The sequence below is a fragment of the Strix uralensis genome, chromosome 5, assembly GCF_047716275.1.
Source record: "Strix uralensis isolate ZFMK-TIS-50842 chromosome 5, bStrUra1, whole genome shotgun sequence".
NCBI classification, from domain to species: domain Eukaryota; kingdom Metazoa; phylum Chordata; class Aves; order Strigiformes; family Strigidae; genus Strix; species Strix uralensis.
The window spans coordinates 35,072,401-35,094,011 of record NC_133976.1 but is presented as its reverse complement, the minus strand read 5'-3'; the positions used below and the strand labels follow the sequence as shown (position 1 = coordinate 35,094,011).

The 21,611-nt window shown below is 38.1% G+C and overlaps 1 protein-coding gene across 2 annotated transcripts in view; it reads right to left on the bottom strand.

Moving 5' to 3' along the window:
- Nucleotides 1–21,611, bottom strand: part of ARID2 (AT-rich interaction domain 2) — a 109,612-nt gene that overhangs the window by 4,071 nt on the left and 83,930 nt on the right. Inside the window, exons 15-20 of one of the 2 annotated variants that reach the window (XM_074870422.1) lie at nt 18,564–21,427; nt 11,288–11,436; nt 5,658–5,796; nt 5,473–5,558; nt 90–213; nt 1–3 (exon numbers count right to left, since the gene is read on the bottom strand). The exon at nt 1–3 is cut by the window's left edge and continues 89 nt beyond it. In XM_074870422.1, coding sequence (XP_074726523.1) covers nt 1–3; nt 90–213; nt 5,473–5,558; nt 5,658–5,796; nt 11,288–11,436; nt 18,564–21,427 — 3,365 coding nt within the window. The other variant, XM_074870423.1, reaches the window with a different exon arrangement.

The following is a 21,611-nucleotide window of genomic DNA, read 5'->3' as shown; positions in this document are numbered from 1 at the left end:
ATCCTACAGAAGTAAAGAGGAAAAAAAGTAAAAGCCCCGTAGTAGCAGGCAACAATTAATATCTAATGTTTGAGTCAAATGATACTAACTGTGAAATCTCTGAAGACAAGGTTTCTTGATCCCCTTCTTAATGCCATTAGGGCAGCACTCGGATGATTCACAATGGCCTTCTGTGCTCTGGGAGTAGAGGCAGTACCCCCTGCAGCTGGCTGCCTACGTTGGCAAAAACAGAATTAATAAAAATAAGCTTTGCACCACTTTCTAGAAGATTAACAACTCTGGAGATTTATTTACAAATTTTTAACCTATCTGAACAGAGACACAAAGATCCATTAATACTTGGTGCTGATATGTGATTTGCCTTTTGTTTCCACAGAGATAAACCTTATTGCAAAGCCTTCAGAAAAGTTATGGGCTTTATTTATGTGAAAAAACACTTATCTTGAAGAAGTACTGCTCATCACTCATGACATTTGTGATGGACAAGTAATACATTATACTAACAACACAGCCACTTCCTGAAGCGTACCTATTTAAAGGAACATTTTATCAGACAGGCTTTAACAGGAACTGTGATAGTAGTGATGCAAACATTATCTGAGATTTGGCCAGAGAATGTCTTTAAAATAAGCTATTCAAAACCTGACACAGCTCATTGGGACCATTAGACACTAAGACAATATAAAATACATATTAACTGTGGTTAGTGAGAAGTAATATAAAGTAACATGATTTAAGTTATGATTTCAGACATAAAACATCTAATTGTTAAATCAGATCAAACATTTGTAAAACCAATTACCTGTTGCTGCAGCTTCCAGACTGACATTAATAAATTAAGCAGGGTATTTTATAAAGCTGGTACAAATAACAAACATAGCGGAAGCAAATTCTCCATTTTCAGCATTAACACTGAAGTCAAAGCTCTATTTCATGTAAAACTTTGAAATTATTCACACAATTAGAGTTTAGAATGTATAAATATGCAATTTCATTTAATAAGTAAATCTCAATGTTGTCTCAAAAGTTTTGCAGTATCAATGGTGAAAAGTATCACCATGCTTCAATATACTGAACAATGTTATTCTGAAGTCTTTCAATACCCTGATTGGAAGTGCAAGGAGTGTTTACTTGCAAAGGCAGCATAAATCAAATGTAAATGTTCATTTTTTTTAACATGAAAGTTAGCCCTTAAGAGTATTATTTAGGCATCTTTCACTAAGTGAAAGTAAGTGAATATTCTAAGAATGAAACTTGAATTCTCTATTCACAGAGACTTCATAATCTGAAATTCTAACAAGGAAACCTAGTTAAAAAATTAGAAAAACTGTTCATATGAGAGGTTTTAAACCACAGAACAGACAATTAAGAAGTAGTAACAGATAGACACCTCCCTAAAAACTTAGGTCTAATCACGCTGTCATCCTGCCCTGAATGGATACAAGAGTTTGAAAACCTTTATGAAGTAAAGGGAGAAGGACAGGGCCTGAATGAACAAACTGTTGGGCAATGACATATGTTTACAGGAGACTGAGTACCACAGTAAAGAAATTATCATCTTCGTTTTTAATTTCTGGAACATTTTTGTTTTCCTTATATTGAAAAGAACAAGAATTCATCAATGGAGGCTGTTCCAAATGTGTCTCTTCAACAGCTATCATACTGTATATTAGAAAGTTGAAGTAGTATTGCCTTGATTCTAGAAGTATTAAAAAAGGGACAATTACAATAAATTAGGACTATATTAAAATATTGTCTTCTCTTTCTGATTTTGGGAAAAAAGTCAATAAAAAGTTACAGAGACATCAAGTGGACCAACTTTGTCTGTGGGTGAGTATCAAGAAACATCTAGATTTCTTGAATTTCTTTAATTATATTACCAAATTAACTTCAAACCATACGATTCATCTTGTGATTTAAAATTATCTCCTGCCGCACTCCCATGGTGCGCAAAGAATATTTTTGGTAGCTCACACTACCACCTTTGCTTCAGTGGCAACAAGGAAAAAAAGTTAACATGAATCCAAAAAGATTCAAATGCACAAAGCTACAGTCAACATACAGTTAATTGTTAGTGCTACCTGACCTTCCAGAATGTAATATTCAGCTACCTCTGAAAACCAGAAGAGGAAGAGTTAATATAATACAACTTTAAAAGCAAAGAAATGCAGAATTAAGGTATACTACCAACTCTGTAATGCAGCTTAACTTTGTCTACCTGATTCTAGCAAAAGCCATTATACATTTTTTTCAGGTATATACAGTGTTATGATAGACAGAAACAATGATGAGGGGAATGGGCCCTCGTTTGTTACACAGATTTTACTTCCAGCACCAATAACACTCATTCTGCACTCTCCGAGGTAGGTGCAGTTTGACTAAACAATGAGGGATTAAGTGAAGAAAGTTGGCCTAATTAATGCCTAAAAGTTGGGAGCTTACACATGCTTCACCTCAGCTCCAGTTTAAGTTGCTTCAGCTCCATACAAGAGTTTAATCATATGGACTATCAGCGGCATGCTGATATATCTGACAAGTTTCTAGGACTCAACAAAAAGTAAATTAAGAGAAAACCCTGTAAATCAGCTTTCAGATGTGACCAACTTGAGGTGACCTGCTGAAGCGAGCTTAGAGTTTCATTTAACAAGTCACTGATTCTGGAAAGCAAATTATCAAGATCAAGGGATCAGTTATCCCTCATGTAGCTAGATGCTCCTTTCAGCTGTGCGAACATAACTGTGGCAGCACTGTGAGATTATGTGGGTTACACATTAACATATAATCAAAATATTCCCGTTTGTTGATTTTGCCTTTGGAAAAAAAGGAGTGATGGAGAGAAGAGAGTAGAAGTAACGGACAGGGAACATCTATGATTTCATAAAACAGCTGAGTGTACTCTCAACTCATTGTTGTGAGTGTTGACAGAGAAAGGTCTCAATCCCTTCCTTTTGTTCAGTCCACCTCCCGTACTGGTGTTCAACTGACTGTAAGGCAAGTGTATTCCACTCATCTGGCAAACACACTTTTCTGATTGTTTTTTTTAAAAAAACAGAATTGATTTACGATGCAAAAACTAAGGCTAGTTCTCTCACTGTAAGCAGTGCATAGCCACGAGAAGGAACAGGGACAGTAAAAACATCTGTCCCAGTTTAGCCAGGATAGGGTTAAGTTTCCCCAGCAGTGGGGGAGGAGGATTGAGTCGGACAATGGGACTCACTTCCGAAATAACCTCATAGATGCCTGGGCAGAGGAACACGGCATCGAGTGGGTCTACCACATCCCCTACCACGCACCAGCCTCCGGGAAGATCGAGCGCTACAATGGACTGTTAAAAACTACATTGAGAGCAATGGGGGGTGGAACCTTCAAACACTGGGACACACATCTGACAAAGGCCACTTGGTTAGTCAACACAAGAGGATCTGCCAGTCGAGCTGGCCTGGCTCAGTCAAAACTTCCACGTGTTGTAGACGGGGATAGAGTCCCTGTGGTGCGCATGAGGGATCTGCTGGGAAAAATGGTCTGGGTTAGTCCTGCGCCGGGCAAAGGCAAACCCATCCACGGGATTGTTTTTGCTCAGGGACCTGGGTGCACCTGGTGGGTGATGCAAAAGGATGGAGAGGTCCGATGCGTGCCACAAGGGGACTTGATTGTGGGTGAAAACACACCGTGAGTTATACTGTGCTTTTGTCAATTTTCCTCTGTTAATGCTAATTGCTAAATGGCAGCTGGATGTGACGCGCATGGTATAGAATAAAGGGGTGGATTATGTCCTGGTTTAGCCAGCATAGGGTTAAGTTTCCCCAGCAGTGGGGGAGGAAGCTCTAGCCGGGTTATTCATATGCCACGCTAATGTCACGTCCAGGCGCCAGAGCGCGGGAAGAATCGGTGATCGCGTGGGGTTGGCGCAGCCAGGTTTTCTCTCACTGCTATATTGGTAGATATTTTGCCCCGTTCATTGTTATTACTGTTATTCTTATTGTTACTGTTTGTTGTGTTGCTATTGCACTGCTGTATTAAACCTCTCCTTATCTCAGATCGGGGCTTTGTATTTCACTCCCTTTGTGGGGGAGGGGCAGCGGCCGTGTGGTCTCAGACCCCGGCAGGGGCTAAACCATTACAACATCCTACTTTGATTAGTAGAATGCCCTTATTTCAACCTGTATTCTGAAATCACATCCTTAGTATCTTGTGATATTGCAGTCTCAATATTTCAGCGAGAACTGGCTGTGCATATAAATTCCTACTTTCTGAACCTGACCTAATTAGGGAATTCTGCCTCAGAAGAGGGGATGTATAAATGTTTTTTCTAATATGAGTACCTGTGCCAATTTTAAAGAAGCCTGTGAGGACACAGAGCTACTGGATGTGCTATCTGTGGGATGGAACATTTCTGAAAAGGCAGACTTGAGATCACATCATGCTAGTAGATGGTATCAGCCCTATGCTTCCCGCTTACCAAGTATTTAAGAGTACATTACCATCATTCTTCATTTTGTGGTTTTCAGAGGTCTGAATGTTGTTCATTGTAATGAAACAAGGCACCACAAAGCAATTGTAAGTCTGTGTTAAGAAGTCTGTTTATAGTAAAATATTAAAAGGACTCCCAAACTAAGTTTCTCAGCTTTAATACTCAACTTGCTACCAAGCTGCTCGATGCAGCAGAGAAATTTAACTAGCCACAGAACTGACTGCAAAAATCTGCCTGGGACCATATAATTACATCCTTAGCTTGCAGCAAAGAGATTCCAATTAGTTACTCACAAAGAACCTAGTCTTAATACATTTATACAAGTAACTGAACTGAACAACTCCAATATTAACATAACCACCCCCACAACCCCACAGCAATGGTGTTGTGCTCTCCAATAGTAATTCCAGATGGTTGAAATCATTTTGGGAAAGAGGAGAGGCAAAGCTGATTCCAGGTAACAGCACTAAATTAGAAGATGCAGAGGAGCTGGTATTTATCTTGTTTGCTTTGTTTAAAGGAAAGTTTATTACAAGAGTCCCGGCATCAAATCAGCCCAAATTTAGACGATAAAATTGAAAGGAATACAGCAAATTACAAGACAATCCATCTCAGCTGTATGAAACAGCTGAACTGTACACAACACTTTCCATCTGGATTACAAGCACTTTCCTGTTACATTAAAAGTTATAAAATGCTGTCCAGTTGGGAAAAATCAGGAGAGTATGTTGAGAACAATGTTTATCACAGTGTGTTGACCCATATACCTTAAAGAATTACCCGCTCTTCTTATGGTAACTGCAACCACATCTCCCACATCAGAACCTATTCCCTCTTTTGCCCATTTTGTCTTACTGTAACGGACCTCAAATTTGATTACTGTTATAGACTCTACATATGCAGAGTTTCACCTGATAAGCCAAGTTATAAATACACAAATTCTTCTAATAATTTCTAATTCTCTTAATTTCTCTATTGCTAATGAGACTCAGGTCTCTTACTTATTGGAAGGCTTCTGATTTCCTGCTTGTCCATGTTCATCTTGCTTTAATCCTGCAAGCAAAGCATCTCTGGAACAGTGCTTATCCTGTTTGGGGAAAAGAGAAAGACAGTGAGAAAGGTGTGTGAAAATTTACCATTAAATTCCTACTATTTTCTGAAGTAACATGTGAAAGAAAATCTGCACCTGTAAATGGGTAATGAAGGAAAACCTCTGCCGCTGGAAAGGTTCACATCCCTCCCATAAGCACTGCCCTGGGTAGACATCTTTTCCTCCATGTTCAGTTGCTGCATGATAGAAAACCTGTGATGGTGTCTGAAACCACCTACAGAAAGAAGGGGAGGGGAATTTAAGTTTTTTTCCAGTTAATGGTAAAGGACAAATACCACAAATCTAAACCCACACAGGCTAAACATTATTTTCTGAATCACAACACACGCTGATAAACAGAAGATCATAAAATTTTTAAATGAAAAATATGTACATATATTACCAGTGAGCTACCAATAAATAGCAATATGATTTTGCCAAACACAATTGAAATATCATCATTTTGTTTTTCTACTTATACTTTACCAAAGAAATAATGCATATTAATTCCAACAGATCCATTCTCTGCGCTACAAGCAAAATACAGTACTAAACTATAAAGAGCTAAAAAAAGTTGAGTTTCATGTATTCCTTTTCCTGTTTTCCTTCTTTACTGGCAGTCATACTCAGGGGAAAGAGAGGTGCACACCATGCAAAAGTGCACGCTTGTCAAAACTGATGGAATAAGAGATCAATCTAAAATGAGTGCTCTTTAGCATCGGATTCTAAACATTGGGAAAATGGCTAGATATCATTTCCTGATGTACACAGACGTCAAAAAATGTCATTTATGTGGCCCTTTTTAACATCTTCACTTAAATCTCAATTTTTAAGTCACAGAATCATAGAATAGTTTGAATTGGAAGGGACCTTTAGAGGTCATCTAGTCCAACCCCCCTAAAATGAGCAGGGGCATCTTCAACTAGATCAGGTTGCTCAGAGCCCCACCCAACCTGACCTTGAATGCTTCCAGGAATAAGGCACCTACCACCACTCTGGGCAACCTGTTCCAGTGTTTCACAAAATGAAAATGACTTTCCAAAATCTCCAACTAAGCACTTTGCTTGCTGACAGCCCCAGAGCACAGGACATGAGGTATTTCACAAATTAACTGCTTCTGCATCAACAGGAAAGATTAAGTAGTCCTAAGCCTGGCCCTGTAATACTCTCAGCAGTATATTTTGTGTTTTCTGTATGTTCTATTTGGTGAAGTGAGTTCAGACTGATAAGGGCTTTCTTCCATTTCAAAGTGATAGAAAAGTTAAAACTGACTGTGAATGCCACCTCAAAATACTGATGAATCAACAGTTCTTAGGTCTGTATTTTCAAATTGCCACATAGACAAAAGATGTGTTATTGTAACATATATCAGATAGTAATGGAGAATCACTATATTTCTAAAAATATTAAATGAAAATACTGAATGACTCTAAGTGTTGGGGTTTTTTTTAGGTTTTAAGATGTATCTAGACGATCTCAAGCACTACAAATTACACCCCTTACTTCAGAGAAAAAATGGCCAAAATAAACAAAATACTTAGCTGCTCACAATTCATTTCAATACAACTAACCCAGCTCATCAACACCCACTTAAGGCTTGGACAGAAGAGGTCTAGAAACCTAGTTGATGCCATTTGGGAAGCCATTACCACCAGCTATCTTCATGCACTTGCTGGAGGGATACCACTGGCACAGCAGTCTTACCAAAGAGGAAACACATGCACCCACCTCAGCCACTCTGGTTCACATCCCAGTGTTTTAGTTTCAGTTAACAAGAAAAATATTTGCATTAAGAAGTCTGACTGAACTCACCAGGCTGAACAGTGCTAAAAGGGAGATGACCTCCAATCAGAGACTTACAGCAGTCAAGGCTGAAGCACTACAGCAGTCATTTATGGACAAGTTCAAGTCAGAACTCTCAACACAGCAGATCAGTAGGTGTTTTGACCCAGCCACCTCCTTCTACATCCTACTACTCATTTCAGTGGTGTCTATTACACACACATACTTGCAATCGATACACAGGCCTAAGTGTACAGATACCTGAACCCCATAAAGGTGTCAAAGAGCTAATTTCACCCAGAGACAAGTCTTAGTTATAAACTGTATCCCACTGCAATACAGCAATTTCCTGCTGCATAGGCAATAAATACTCCTCTCTCAAAAAGCATTCATCTTTTCCATGCCAATGAGCTCTTACTGAAGGGAAGCTTGGAAGAAGAAATAATTATCTCTGCTGTTGGTCCAGATAGCCCACAGTAGGAACTGACAATAAAACAGTGAAACAGTGAAAGTTGATGTTTCAGAGGATAGAAAGACGTTTTTCCACAATAAAGGGGAAGTCATTATGTAAACTTAAGTCTGGCACAAACCTATTTATGAATAATTTCTGGCATTGGATGAAATAAATTTCACGGCATAAGTGAAACCCAAAATCTAGTTTAAAACATTTTATTCAATGTGCCAAGGCCTTAAGAAAAATAAAGCTATTTCAGCTATCTTGGTTCATTCACTGTATAATACATTCATATTATACTTCAACCACTGATCTAAGAAGATTCAAATTTACTGCCATTTTGCAGAGAAAAAACTTTTTCCTTGAAGAAACACCTAAACACATTAATAAAAAGAGCTTAAGTACTAAGAATACGGTCAGTTGAATCTAGACTCTTGTTTTCCACCTAATTTCTCCATCATTCTGTTCAGCTGCTGAACAGAACATTAAACTAATAGCAGACTTGACAGGCAGTGGAGACTCAATAGCATTTCCAATTCAGTTTTTAAATATAAAGCAATTCAAGAGCAGACATCTCCTGCCTACCTGTGAAACAAAATGGTAGGTTTTAAATTAAGCTGAATACAATTAGCAGTACTTGCAGACAGCTGAACTTCAAAGGAAAACACCTACTTTCTGTTAGATCCTCAATGCAAAGTAGTGTGTTGACTGACACCTTTTAGAGTTTTACTTCCTTCAGATTCTAAACCTGAATTTATCTGTGAGAGGCCAATCATTACAACTATTTGCATAATTGGGCCTGATCTGATTGTGGCCTTCAGATGCTACTAACCCGGTTTCATTTTATTTCAAAATTTTGTTACCATGTTTCCTAATTCAGTTCTAAAAAACAAAACAGCAGCATCCACACCACTAGAATGCTGGCAACTGCAGCAGCCAAGTTTACAGGCTGGAAAAGAATACACTATTTTATTTATTCTTACTTATTCTGATTCTCAATAAAATGTTTTTGAAGGCCTTCACTGCATTCTGCAATACATCCTGGAAGGGAAACTTAATGCTAATATGTTGTGAGAATTAAACTAAAGAACATGCACAGAGAAACAGATGCAAATGATTGTATCAAATTTGTCTCCTATCATATCTTTCAGGTTAATTGTTAACACCACGAAAGAAACACTAGTCTATCATTCTATTATGATAAATCTGCCTGCTTAATATCTAGGGGAAAAAAATTGCTAAGCAATCATGAATGAAACCAAGTAGTGGATGTGAAGTTCACATACACTAATGACCCACTCAAAAGAATCTTCTTGTTTCCTGCTTAAACAACTCAAAAACAGCTAAGATTGAGAGCTATAAATAAAACAGTTACAATAACAGGTGGCAATTCCATATTTTTCTTGATGTCTGTTAGAATCAGGAAGCCTACAGGAGATTCAATACTCCTGTTTTTAATCAGGCTGTCAAAGGAATATGAACAAAAAAAATACACATTTGAGGAAGATGCTAACTTAACATTTTGGTTCTCTTCACCACTGAGTGTAATGTTTATCTAAACTGTTTTTAGGCTGGGACCGAAGTAAGTATTTTAAAAGTGAGACACAGCATAAGAACAAGAGCTGTGTGTCACATGGACTACAATCTATCAACGCAAAACATCTCTGAAGGCTTTTGAAAATAATGAAACTTGACCATGAACAAAACCCAGTACAGTAAGTAATGACAGGAGAAACTAAAGCAACAGAAATAATACACTATCTTTGAAATAAACACAGAGATCAACTTGTAAAATATGACCCTCATAGCCTTTAACTTCAGTCTCAGGAAAACTTACTGGAATAATATATTAAGACAGACTTACAAAAAGACTGATAGTGTAGGGTAATCATAATTGTATTGTTGTTCCTCCTGCCCCAAAATTTGTCTGCACATATTCACATCCTAGTTCACATGTGACATCAGCTTGTTCCATGGTTAGATGTCACCTCAACTCTACAGAACTCATTCCACATAACTTTAAACATAGAATAAAGTTGGTGACTAACTTACGCTTCAGAACTGCAAGTTCGGGAAACTCTTCAAGATGGTACAAATTGGCGAGGCTTCTGCTCTGAAACCACCCCAGCTCTTTATTTCCACCTCAGTGCAACTCCCTCATGTACCAAGACAGGTGTTTATGCATCTATTGTGCAGCCAGTAGAGTATGGCTCTATAGTTATATTTATTTATAGTAAAGGACTAAAGTAAAAAAGTAAGTAAAGCCTTACATGTATTTCTCACATAGAGAAGTGTCACCTACTAAAGACACGAATACCACTTTCAAGGTGAAAACAGGGCAATGATTTTAAAAGCACCAGATCTCTACAGTACCAGTCAGAGTCTTATCTAAAAATCTGTGTACGTCTTGCATTGACTTAATGATCTCTGAATTACGTTTGTAAGGAATAACAGAAACAGAAATTACAGATTCAAGGGTCTACAGATTAACTGTCCTTCCTCTAATTCTGTTCAAATACCTCATTTTCACTATTGGTTCCAAACATTCGAACTTCTTCATTTCATCCCAACTTTCTGAATGTTTACACATCAGCCTTCTGCCAAGTCAGCTTGTCTTGATGCTCCCTTTTGCCTTGTCCAACAATGATGAAGTGTCTCACCCTTTTTCACACCCATCCTATACGTTATGCAATTTTTCTCACTGTTTTCAAAGTGGCTATTTGACAACTACGTTTGTTTCACCAATCTGTACCCTTCACTGAAAACTACACATATTCACAAACCTATGTTATTTTTAAAATCAGTGTCAAGATACACATACTGATAACAAGGGTAGTATCATGTTTTTTATAAGCCTACATCCAAAAGCCTGCTAGCTCACTCCTCTCTTTTAAGGACAACAACAGCAAATAAAAAAAAGTCCAATCATTGCTGTCTAGTCTTAAGGCTAAGATCCTTCTTATTTCCTTTCATGACAATGGAGTCCTGTGGCACACAAATGGTATCATAATTACTAAAATTAGTCATATTCTAAATAAGAGTTTGACCAGGACATAGAAGTGCAACACCCTGCTCTTGCAAAACTGGAAACACAAGATTAAAAGCTGGAAACACAAGAAAATGTCAGGAGATGATTTGTAACTGGAGTACGTAACTATTTTTGTATTTGCAACACAGAGAACAAGCTTCAGAGCTGGGAATTTTTCTTCTTTTTAACTTAACTACATGACAATAGTTATTACTGAAGAATCAATGTATTACAAGAAAGCCACATTTTTTTTGCTCGGAAGTATAATTGAGAGCAGTTAAATGTCTTGCACGCCCTCACGTCAGCTTCAGCTTCCTGAACACTTTCCACTTTTTCTTTTCCCCCTGCCAAAGTATAAGGTAACTTAAGGAAACAGAATGGATAGAACTTGTAGAATCACCTTCTATACACAAGCATCTGTTACATATTAGTAAAAGTCAGTTAAATAAAGGAGCCATTTACTTTTTACAAGATTGCCACAGACACATGAAGTTCTGTCCAGGTTTTTTCATTTGCTCTGCATGCTGACTTGCTGCAGTGTACGAAGGGGGCTGCAAATTGATCTGCTGGCCCTGTACTTGCACTGTTGGTATCGACGTTGCAGGTGTGCTCTGTAGAAAAAGTTAAAACACAGTTTTAAACAGGACTTACTTCAAGACTTGACATACAATTTACTGTTTGTTCAAAGACCTTTCATTTTACACTTTATTCCACCACAGGTTTTCAGATCTTAACACTCAACGCAAATAAGCATTAATAGACACAATAACGTGAGGGACATACAACTTTTACACTGCAGTATTTATGCAGAAGTTTCTAATATTCAAATTACTAAACCTTATGCCCAAATTCAAATACAGAGTTATGACTGCAAAGGAATTTCTCAAGGGCACTAGTGGAGCGAAGGTTAGTATTGTTTTGCATAGGCTTTATTTGTTCTTTAAGAAAATAAACATGCAAACTCAAGGGGTTGCAATATCATCAGCACAGGGAGTAGTCTGCTTTTCCATGTACATGTAGGAGAAAATATTGCTAAAAGAAGTAAAATGAGCACTGATACATCTAAAACTGGTTTATGTTCTTTGATGAAATGGTTTTATGTGCAGCAGCCGTAGAACTCTTGGAACTGCTGCATTAGTACACATTAGCCTGTGTTACAGAATGCATAAGAAAAGGTAAACTGAACAATGCTGAAGAAACACTATCAAGACCAGTAGGCTCAAACTATGACATACCATTTTCTCTGTAAAACTTAGCAAATGATCTAATTCTTTGAGCTCTTGTAAAACCAGCCAGCACACGTACCTTTATACAGAACACCACATGTCCAGAATGTCTATATATGTCATACAACTTGCATACAGTGAAATACAAACATTTCAGAAAGGAAGATGTTCCCCTTGCTCCCTTACAATATTACAAGGCATTATTTTAACAGTGAATAAAAGCTATCTCAAAAGTGACCTAAAAAAGATAAAAACAAAGCCAAAAGATGTCATTTCATTTCTTTCTCTGAATAATAGATACTGAATGATGGACTTCCCATTTCAGAACAGTGTTTATGTCAGAATACTGTTTCTCTTCTTTTTTTCCTGGAATGCTCTGGCCAGCAAGACATTTATAAAGATGATGGCAATAAAAAAATTAAGCTGGTGAATATTATCTAGGAATGAGGACCTAACATCCTTTTCTTCCCTACTGTTAGAAAAGGAACATAATACTCTTTTGAAAAGATGAAACAAAACTACTTTCAAGTCTATGTCTAAGAATATTATAAAAGAAGCACTTTCAAATGGTGCACGCCTTTACAGTTCTGTTACTGAATAGCTTTAGAGTTTAACTGTAAAGAAACCAACAGTTAAGTGCAACTGGTAACATTTCATTTGCGTACTGATCTCCAGTTTTCCTCCTGCTGTTCTCTATTGGCATCGTGGACAACAGTCACACGAGGTAACAGAGTTGTCAACTACCACAGGTCATACAATGTTAATAAGATGACCAAAAGGACAGCAAAAAAGACTCATCAAAACCCAAACACTTCCCATATCCAAACATACATCCTGAAAAAAATAAGGCAAAAATCAGCAAAACTCCTGAACACAGCACAACTACTGTATGATGCCTGTGATCTGCGAGTGTGAAAAATGGTAAGAAAGGACTCAAGACCATTAGTCATAACTACAGATTATTTTGAACTCAATGATCTTCATCTAAAGGCCTCTAAGCCATTTTACAAATTGGGTAATGAATCTTCACAATGTGTCTTTTAACAAAAGGTAAACACAAGTAGAGTATTTAAGATCAATGTTCCTTTAACAAGGCATTTTGAAGTGAAGCTGAAATAATCAAGGGTCAGCAGTACAGTTTGTTTTGCAGTCTTCACTTGGCATCCCGATATCAATACATTTGTGATGGTTTTATGTGACTTTTTATCCTACAGAACTTCTGTCTCATTTAATGTTCTAGAGAGAGAGTGAGCTTACTGAATGAATTCGGTATTTCATTTAATTCTCATCATTCAATATGTGGTTCATGTATTATTTACTCCATTCTAAGCAAACCCTGCAATTAATCCAGAATTATGAATTTTCTCAAGGGTTTTTCTGGCAAGCTCTCCTAGTGGAATTCAAAGGTTTTAATGCTGTCTCATTAAAAAATTGTTTATTTTAAACAAGGAGAACTGAGATATACAACACAAAATGTTACATGCTGAAAAGAGCACAGAAAGGGAAACAGATTTTCAGGACAAAAAGTTAAAATTCAGTTTCCCCTATAACTTCTTTCTACACGTTTTTGTTTTTTTTTCAATGAGGAAAAGAAAAGCTGATAAATTGAAAAGAAATGTGTAAAATAATTATTGTTTAGAATTCTCTTATTACTGCTGTACTGCAAAGTAGTTTCACTCAAACTTGCAGCATTAAGCGGTTACAACTGCCATGTATTTTTAAGTCAAATCTACTGCTTGCCTATCAACTGTGCTGATTATATCTTAAAATAAATGAAGTGAATTTACATTTGTTCTCCTAGGTTTTATTTTAGAAACATAAGTTCTATGTTTGAACATCTCAAAGCTTTCCTGTATTCATTCAAGAGATAGAAATACTGCTGATTTTTGTTTTCTTTTTTTTCCCTCCTCTACTTTCATGTATCTGGCCACCACCTTGATTTCACAGAACCAGTGGTGCCATTCCCTTTATGTATTAATGGGTAACTCAATTTTAGCATGATACCTGCCCACTTGATTTAAAACGCCTACTGTGCCATCAGCAAGAGAACACACTGCATCCCAGTGTGATGGGGGTCGTGTTGATGTATAGAGCCATGTGCAGTTTAAAAACATGAGGCTGCATTTTTTCTCCCACCATTAGTATGTGCACACTCATAATAAACACATTAAACTCAACAATAAACAGTTAATTATTAATAAAAATATTTTTTAAAATATTATAGGATTTACAAAAATATCTATAAATATTATATACCTATAAATATTATAGGTATTACAAAATTTTATGTTTAGCTTCTTCACGACAATGAACATATATTAAAAGGTAACCTATAAGCAGAAAATTAATATAGCAGGATTTGAGTGTGAGGAAGGGATCAGGTAGATGGGTAGGCACTAAAACAAATGTTCTTTCCTTGTTAGATTACTGAAGCTTAAGCCTCCTTGCAACAGTGTACTTCACAAGTGAAGAGCAATAAAAGCACAGAGATTCTCTATTTCAGTACTTCCAGTTGAGAAAGCCATTTGCTCTGTGGCTAGGAATGAATTACAGCTCCTGGAGCTACACACCTGCTTTCTGGTGCATGGTAATTCTCAGCTTCCCAATCAAGAGAGAGCAGGAGCAAATAGTTAAGGCAATGATCACACAGTTTTTGCCACCTAAATTTCCACACAGGCATGTTTCAAGTGGGTGGCCTTAAGAGAAATGGGCACACATTGTTTATGAGGGGACGACAGTGATGAGTAAGGAAGTGATTACTTTAAAAGCCAGATAAGGCAATTTAAGTCAGATTTGCTCACTTCTAGGAAGTTGGCATGATATCAGAGCATTCCTTCAAAACATACACCAACTGGGACAAACCAACACGGTTATGTTTAACAGATGTTTTGGAGGCGTTTGAAGAGGAGTAAGAAGTGGAAAAGGAAAGAAAGTGTACAGGTAGATAATTGCTCATTTATTTTTCATCCACTGGTCCAGCACAATGCCTCAGGAAAGCAATAATCCAGGAAAAGGGAATACCAAAATAAAAAGAAGCTAAGAAAGTAAAGTGTCAGTTCTGTCTCCTCCTAGACTACATTTCATGAGCTTACAAAATACAGATGGAGATGTAAGAAAAAAAAATTGCAACACTGTGTATATCACATGTTCCTCTTCTGATATAACCCATAGCCCAATTTTTTATAAAAATGAAAAAAATATAAAGAAAAACCTTGAAAGTCAGCATATATGTAGTTATTTTTTCAGTGAGTTCTGCTGATGTGTACAAAGAACATGGAATAATCACGGGTTATACACAGACAATACCTGTACTTGTCTAACTGGATTCTGATAGCACTACGTGGGCTGTCCCATAAAAAGCAAGTATATAATTTTCATTATTTTAGTAGGCCATTTAAATCAACACTTTTCCCCACAAGCATATAGTACTAGCCATTTCAAACTACCATTCATATCATGAAACAAATCTTCTTTTAACTTGTACATTCCCTTAAGGTTTATTTTACTCTTTTTCTTGCTTTCCTTAATTTTCACATTGCTGTTCCCTTCCTCCCCTATTTCTTCACCCTTCATTATCTTCAGTTCAAGCATCTTCCCTTTCTCCTCTCTGCAGTTCTTGACAACTAATCCTGATGCAGTTGCATATGCAATACTCTCCTCCCTCTTCTGTCCTCTACATCTGCTTTTCCAGCCTTCCTGCTAGGTTTTAATTTTATTACAAATTTTCTTCTTCTATCTCTTTCTCACTTCTATGAAATACAAGCTCTAGTTTAAAATAATTTTTTAACATAACAAGCAAACAGGAAATCACACACTAACAGCTTCAGCAGCTATGTAAGTTTGCCATAGCTAATATCCCTTTATTCTCTGTCCCTCACCATTTTTCTCCATTGGGTTGTTTTTATAATAAATTTCACCCTGCTTGCAGAAAGAACCACGTTCTCCTATTTCTTCTCCAAGACAGCCAGTATACATTAGGTACTGCAGAGAGGATAAAACAATGCAGATGCTCAAGTGAAACAGTGTTCCTTAGCTGTTGCCCTTCAGTAAGTCAGGGACAAGGAAGCTACGTATCATACAAGGAAGACTCTCAAAATGGGAGGGAGAAAGTAGATTATACAGGGCCTAACCTCAAAAGAAGTCATCAGTAAAACTCCCACGAAGCTCATGAGAATTTGGCTACATCTTAAGTGTTTCTGGATGTCTTAACGATACTCCTAAAAGCAGACTCAATATTGGAAATACTTAACACGTGCTTTTCCAGAAAAGTAATGGTTACTGCAGCTGCTCAGCAGCTTTGGAAAAAAAAGAGCTGGCCAGGATTAGTTTGGTACTGTTTATAGCCTAACACTTTAAAATTAAAAGGAGTGGAAAGATCCTTAAAATTCTTAAGCCAAACTATGATGTTCCCTGTATCTGAACAGAGTACTATAAAGTGGGTTCTATTATAAGTCAGTACTTAGCATTACCATGATAGACATGCTTCATAAATCGCCATATGTAATAGTTAAGGCAATTAGCTAACGAATTAGACTGTTCACCAAGATCAAAACTAATTAACTTCTTTTCTCCCAATTCCTGCAATTTTGAAGAAAGGAAGGGCATCCTACAGACAGAAGAATGAGCTAACTTTCATGGAAGCAGACGTTAAACCAAGTTATTTTGATCTGCAAATTTTTACAGAATGGCAAACCCAGCTGGCAGCATTTCTGTTTGTACCGGCAACAGAAAATGTAGGAACTATTAATGATAGTGATATTAGTGGTAGTGTAAAAAAGAAACTATCAGCACAGAAAATATTATTTTTTTCTTTTTTTTCCCCCTCTGTTATCATGATACACGTTATCTAATACAAATCAAATAGTTACTGTACTACTCCCCTCTTCTCAAAAACCTGAAAGTCTGATAGTTTAGTAGATGTTTGAGACACAACTGAAAATTCTTATCAGCCATATGTCCAGGGAATAAATAACCACAGATAATATTTATTCCATTCCAGACATGTAGCCATACCATTTCCTATTTCAGCCAAATCCTTAGTGAAGCTGTAACAGAAATTCAAGCTGTGTAACAGCTAAGGACACTCACTGTAAAAAGCAAGGCACAGCTAATATATCCACACTACAGAAAATCTAGTGCATTGTCCTTATGCTGCCAACAGACACTTTCATTTTGGTCAAATCATTTCTAGTAAGAACAAAGATAAATAACATATCAGAAAAATACAGATCTCTCCAATAAAACCCAGGTAAAAATTTACAAGTGAGTTTAAAGACATTTTAAGAACATAACTGTGCCGTGTGGCAGTTAAAAGAAAAAAGTAAAGAAAGAAAAAAGAAAGAAAACTTCTTAGTCCCGATTTCTGACAACTAGATGAAGGAAAGTCAAACGAGATTTCAAGAGAAACCTGACTTGACACAGGAAAAGTAGCAGCACTAGCCATCACTTGTCAAATTTTGAGTTCTATCTCTGTTTAAGTCTGTAAGGTTACCTCATTACCTCACACCTGTTACCTCATCAAAACCAAACCAAGCCCCAACCAACCAAACAAAAAAAGGAAGATAAGAAAAGACCTGTCTTACCTCAAGGTTAAAATGCACTAACATACATTCAAGACTTCATTTCCCCTCTCTGGTCTGTCAGAACTCTGCGACTGCTGACCTACTATTCTATTCTTTTTGCTCCTATTCAGGTTAGGAACATTTTTTGGAGAGGGATTTTCTGTCCTTGTGGAAAACTAAAATAAATTCTAGAGACTGGAATAATCTCAAACATGATTATTTGCACTCATTAATAATCACACAAATGATGGCCAGACCTCATTTTTAGTAAAGTGTTAGGAGTAATCACTTTCAAATCCTTAAAAGTTGATCAAGGGGGAAAAAAAAAAAATAAAAGCCCTCTCCAAAGTTTGGCAAACAGAAAAAAACCCCAAACAATGCTTATTTTATCAACAAAATAAACATTACAAATATTTTGTAATAAACAAACATAAATATTTCAACAAATTTACAAAACAATACTTTCTCCTGACTGTAGTGAACCCCTGAAGCAAGCTTTTGAAGACCATCTTTAAATGCAGGAACTTCAACTCATTTCAGATGCAGCTGTGGTGATGAACTTGCAAAAAAACATATTCACCCCTCCATAAGCAATAATGACCAAAAATAAAGCGCAGAACAATACTGACATTTTTACAAGACCATATGACAAATCATTGTTATTTTCAGAACAGTTAATCCCTTAAGGAAGAAATCAGTGAGCAGAAGTTCTTTCCTTACTCTGTATTATGAAGCTACAAACTATTTTAAATTCCACTATTGTCACTGACATTGAAGAAGTATGCAAACTATTAGAACTTTAGTCCGTGAAAGAACAGAAACCATCATTTTCTGGATATTTTAAATATTACGCAAGAGTTATCAACTGAGTTCACATTTTCACCCGCATTATTTCACAGTATTAGTCAGAATCACAGTTAGAATAAACATAAAAAGAACACTGCAACATACCTGTGTGACCATGCTTTGTATATACGTGGTTGGATGCTGCTGCTTTTGTTGAACAGCACTTTCTATTGCTACTTTCGCTACAGTGCTTGGATCCGCTCCAGCTGGCACAGCAACCATAGTTGCACTGCAACCAGCATTGTTGGGGTCACTGATTGTAACAATTCTAACTCCTACTTTATTTGGAATTCCTGGAACAGTTTCCCTGTCATTATCCTCTGCTGGCCTCTTTACAGTTTTGCATTCTGCTGTGCCATTAGTAGACCGAACTTCGGATGACAGGGTAGACTGGGACACTCTAGGTCCTGAGTGTGGAACTGCTATGATTTGATGCCCCTGTATAACAGAGGCTGTAGATTGTGGTGAGACAACTACACTTGGGCGTTGCTGAGGCACATCTGAATTCAAACTTGAAGCTAGAGGTCCATTAGGTAAATCAGTGTTGGTACCACTAAGTTGCTGGGTTAACAGTTTTGCAGCCTCCTGTGTACCGCTTACAACAGGTGAACTACTCAAAGTTAATACAGGCCCATTAGAAATTCTTTCCCCTTGATCACCTTTGGCAGTATCTTGCTGCGTGGCATCCAAATTCCCTTGTTGTTCCACTGAAGATATCTCACCATTTCCTACATGATTGGAAGTTTTGTGATTTGGAATGTTTTTGCTCAAATGAGAACAATCTCCTTTATCAAAATCACAGATTCCATTAACTAGGGGCTTCTTCAAATCACTTTTAATTTCCTGTGTGTCCATTTGTTCAAAGTTCTGCTTTCCAGGAGCTCCGTTCTCACCCATTTCTAATGATGGCCCATTACTGACTTGTGAGCACTGATTGGCCTCATTCTGAGTTTTCCCTGAGTTAGAAGGAGGTAGACTGGAGTCACTATACTTTCTCCCATTTAAAAGACTTCCCACCTGCATTTCATTTTCTTTAGCATCCCCATTGCTGGTGTTTGCAGCTCCTCTTCGGCAGGAAGGATTCTCCATAACTTCAATTTTACGTTCATGAATGTGTAAACCTGTTGCTTCCTTTGCTTCTTCCTCCTTTTGGCAAATTATTTTATCACCTTTGAATGGGGGAGCAGCAGTACACGGTGATTGTCCAGCTGAAGGTGCTTGAGTAGCTGGAAGTGTTTGCACCTGTAGCCCAACTCCTGTCTGTGCTCCACTCACGGCAATTCCTGCTGGAGCAATGATTTGAGTTGCATTTCCCTGACTCACAGTTGCAGTAGCAAAACTTGTATTTGGCACAACTGTTATCGTAACCTGGTTGCCAGTAGTCCCTTGGAAAATAGTTGCTGGGCTGTTTGAGATCAACTGGCCTGGCAATATCTGTAAATTAGAAATGGGTACTGTTTGTACTGCTCCTTGGGGCTGGATTGCACCCGGGACCAGCTGAACATTTTGCTGTCCAACTAGCAGCTGCTGAGCTGGAGACTGTCCTTGAACTCCAAAACCTGGTGCCTGGTTATTGGCCATCTGATAAACCACCTGAGGGCTAGGAGCTCTTGCATTGTTCGGTGGAGGAATCTGTGGAGCTGGGAGTATAAGCTTCCCCCCTGGAGTTGAGGGGCCTCTTTTTGGAAGAAGCAGTTGTTTTATCAGACTAGACTCACCAGAGTTAGGCTGGCCAACTCCTGTATTAGCTTGTTGTGATTGAACTTGCATTTGTATCGGTTGTTGTACCTGTACCTGCTGCTGCGATGATGCTGGTGAATGTTGCTGCTGCTGCTGCTGCCTCTTTACAGAAAGCATCTGGCTGACAGTAGGAGGGGGTCCTTGTGACTGAGGAGCGGTAGATGAAGATGACATAACCGTAGGGACTTGATTATTTGTAACCGGACCTGGGGATGGTGAAGAAGACGGAGTAATACTTGGCTGTCCAGTCAACTGGACAGTTTGACCAGCAGGAATAGAAGCTGGATTAGCAAGCACTATTTGATGAATGGCTGGTGCATACGTCTGACCTTGCTGAGCTGGCTGGCTTACAATCACTACACTTTGCTGGGATGGTGGTGGAGCCTGCTGCTGTGGCTGCATCGGCTGCTGTACCACAGCAGGTGGAACTTGCTGAGACGGCAGAGGCTTTGGTGCAATATTCTGAAACCCTACCCGAGATGTTGGTGGGTTCTGGACACCTGCGATTGTAACCACCTGCCCAGCTGCTACTTGGAAATTTTGAACTGTGGTGGCAGAAACGATGTTAGAGGCAGAGGTTGTGACATACTGCTGTGGTGCTATGATGACTGTATCTTGTTGCTGGTTGCCAGCAGAGGACTGCTGAGATGATGTCTGCCCAGGTTGTGACGATGTGCTGATTAGCTGTTGACCCTGTGAAACTGCTGAACTGCATGCTGGTATGTTTTGTACTCTGCCAAATATATGACCCTGAGGTACAGCTTGCTGAATTACCGTAACAGGAGTGCCTGAAGGTATCTGTCCTGGTACCACTGCATGCAGTGGAGACTGTTGTTGAATTACAGGTTGGTGGTGAAGCAACGTCTGAGAACTAACAACAGTAACAGACGGCTGTTGTCCTGTAGTGCTGTGATTTTGATTAGAAGCTTGTGGTGCTCCTCCTACAGCAATAGTAACAGGAACTGCAGACTGGGGAACAGAGCTCTGTATTACTGTGGCCTTCACTACTTCACAAGATATTGGACCTTTATTCTGTATAACAGTCACTGGCGCATTTTGTTGCTGCTGTGTATGAATAGAAGGATTTTGTGGAATTCTAGAAACAGTCTGTGCCACAGTATGAACACCTTGAATTGGAAAAGACATTTGTGTTGCTGTCAAAGTTGAAGACTGGTTAATAGGGGTCCTCTGATAGTGATTTCCTACGCTTGGTAGCCCATGCGGGATTCCTGTTGAAATAAACACAGTAAAAGTTTGGGAATAAAAATTATTTCAAAACACATTAACGTAACAGATCTTTAAAAATCCAAGGCTTGAATTTGTAATTCTATATGAAGCCGTTTCTTCTCAGCTATACTGCATCTGAATTCATGATGCAGGAACAATGGCTCGTCTGCTGACTGACAAGTTTCT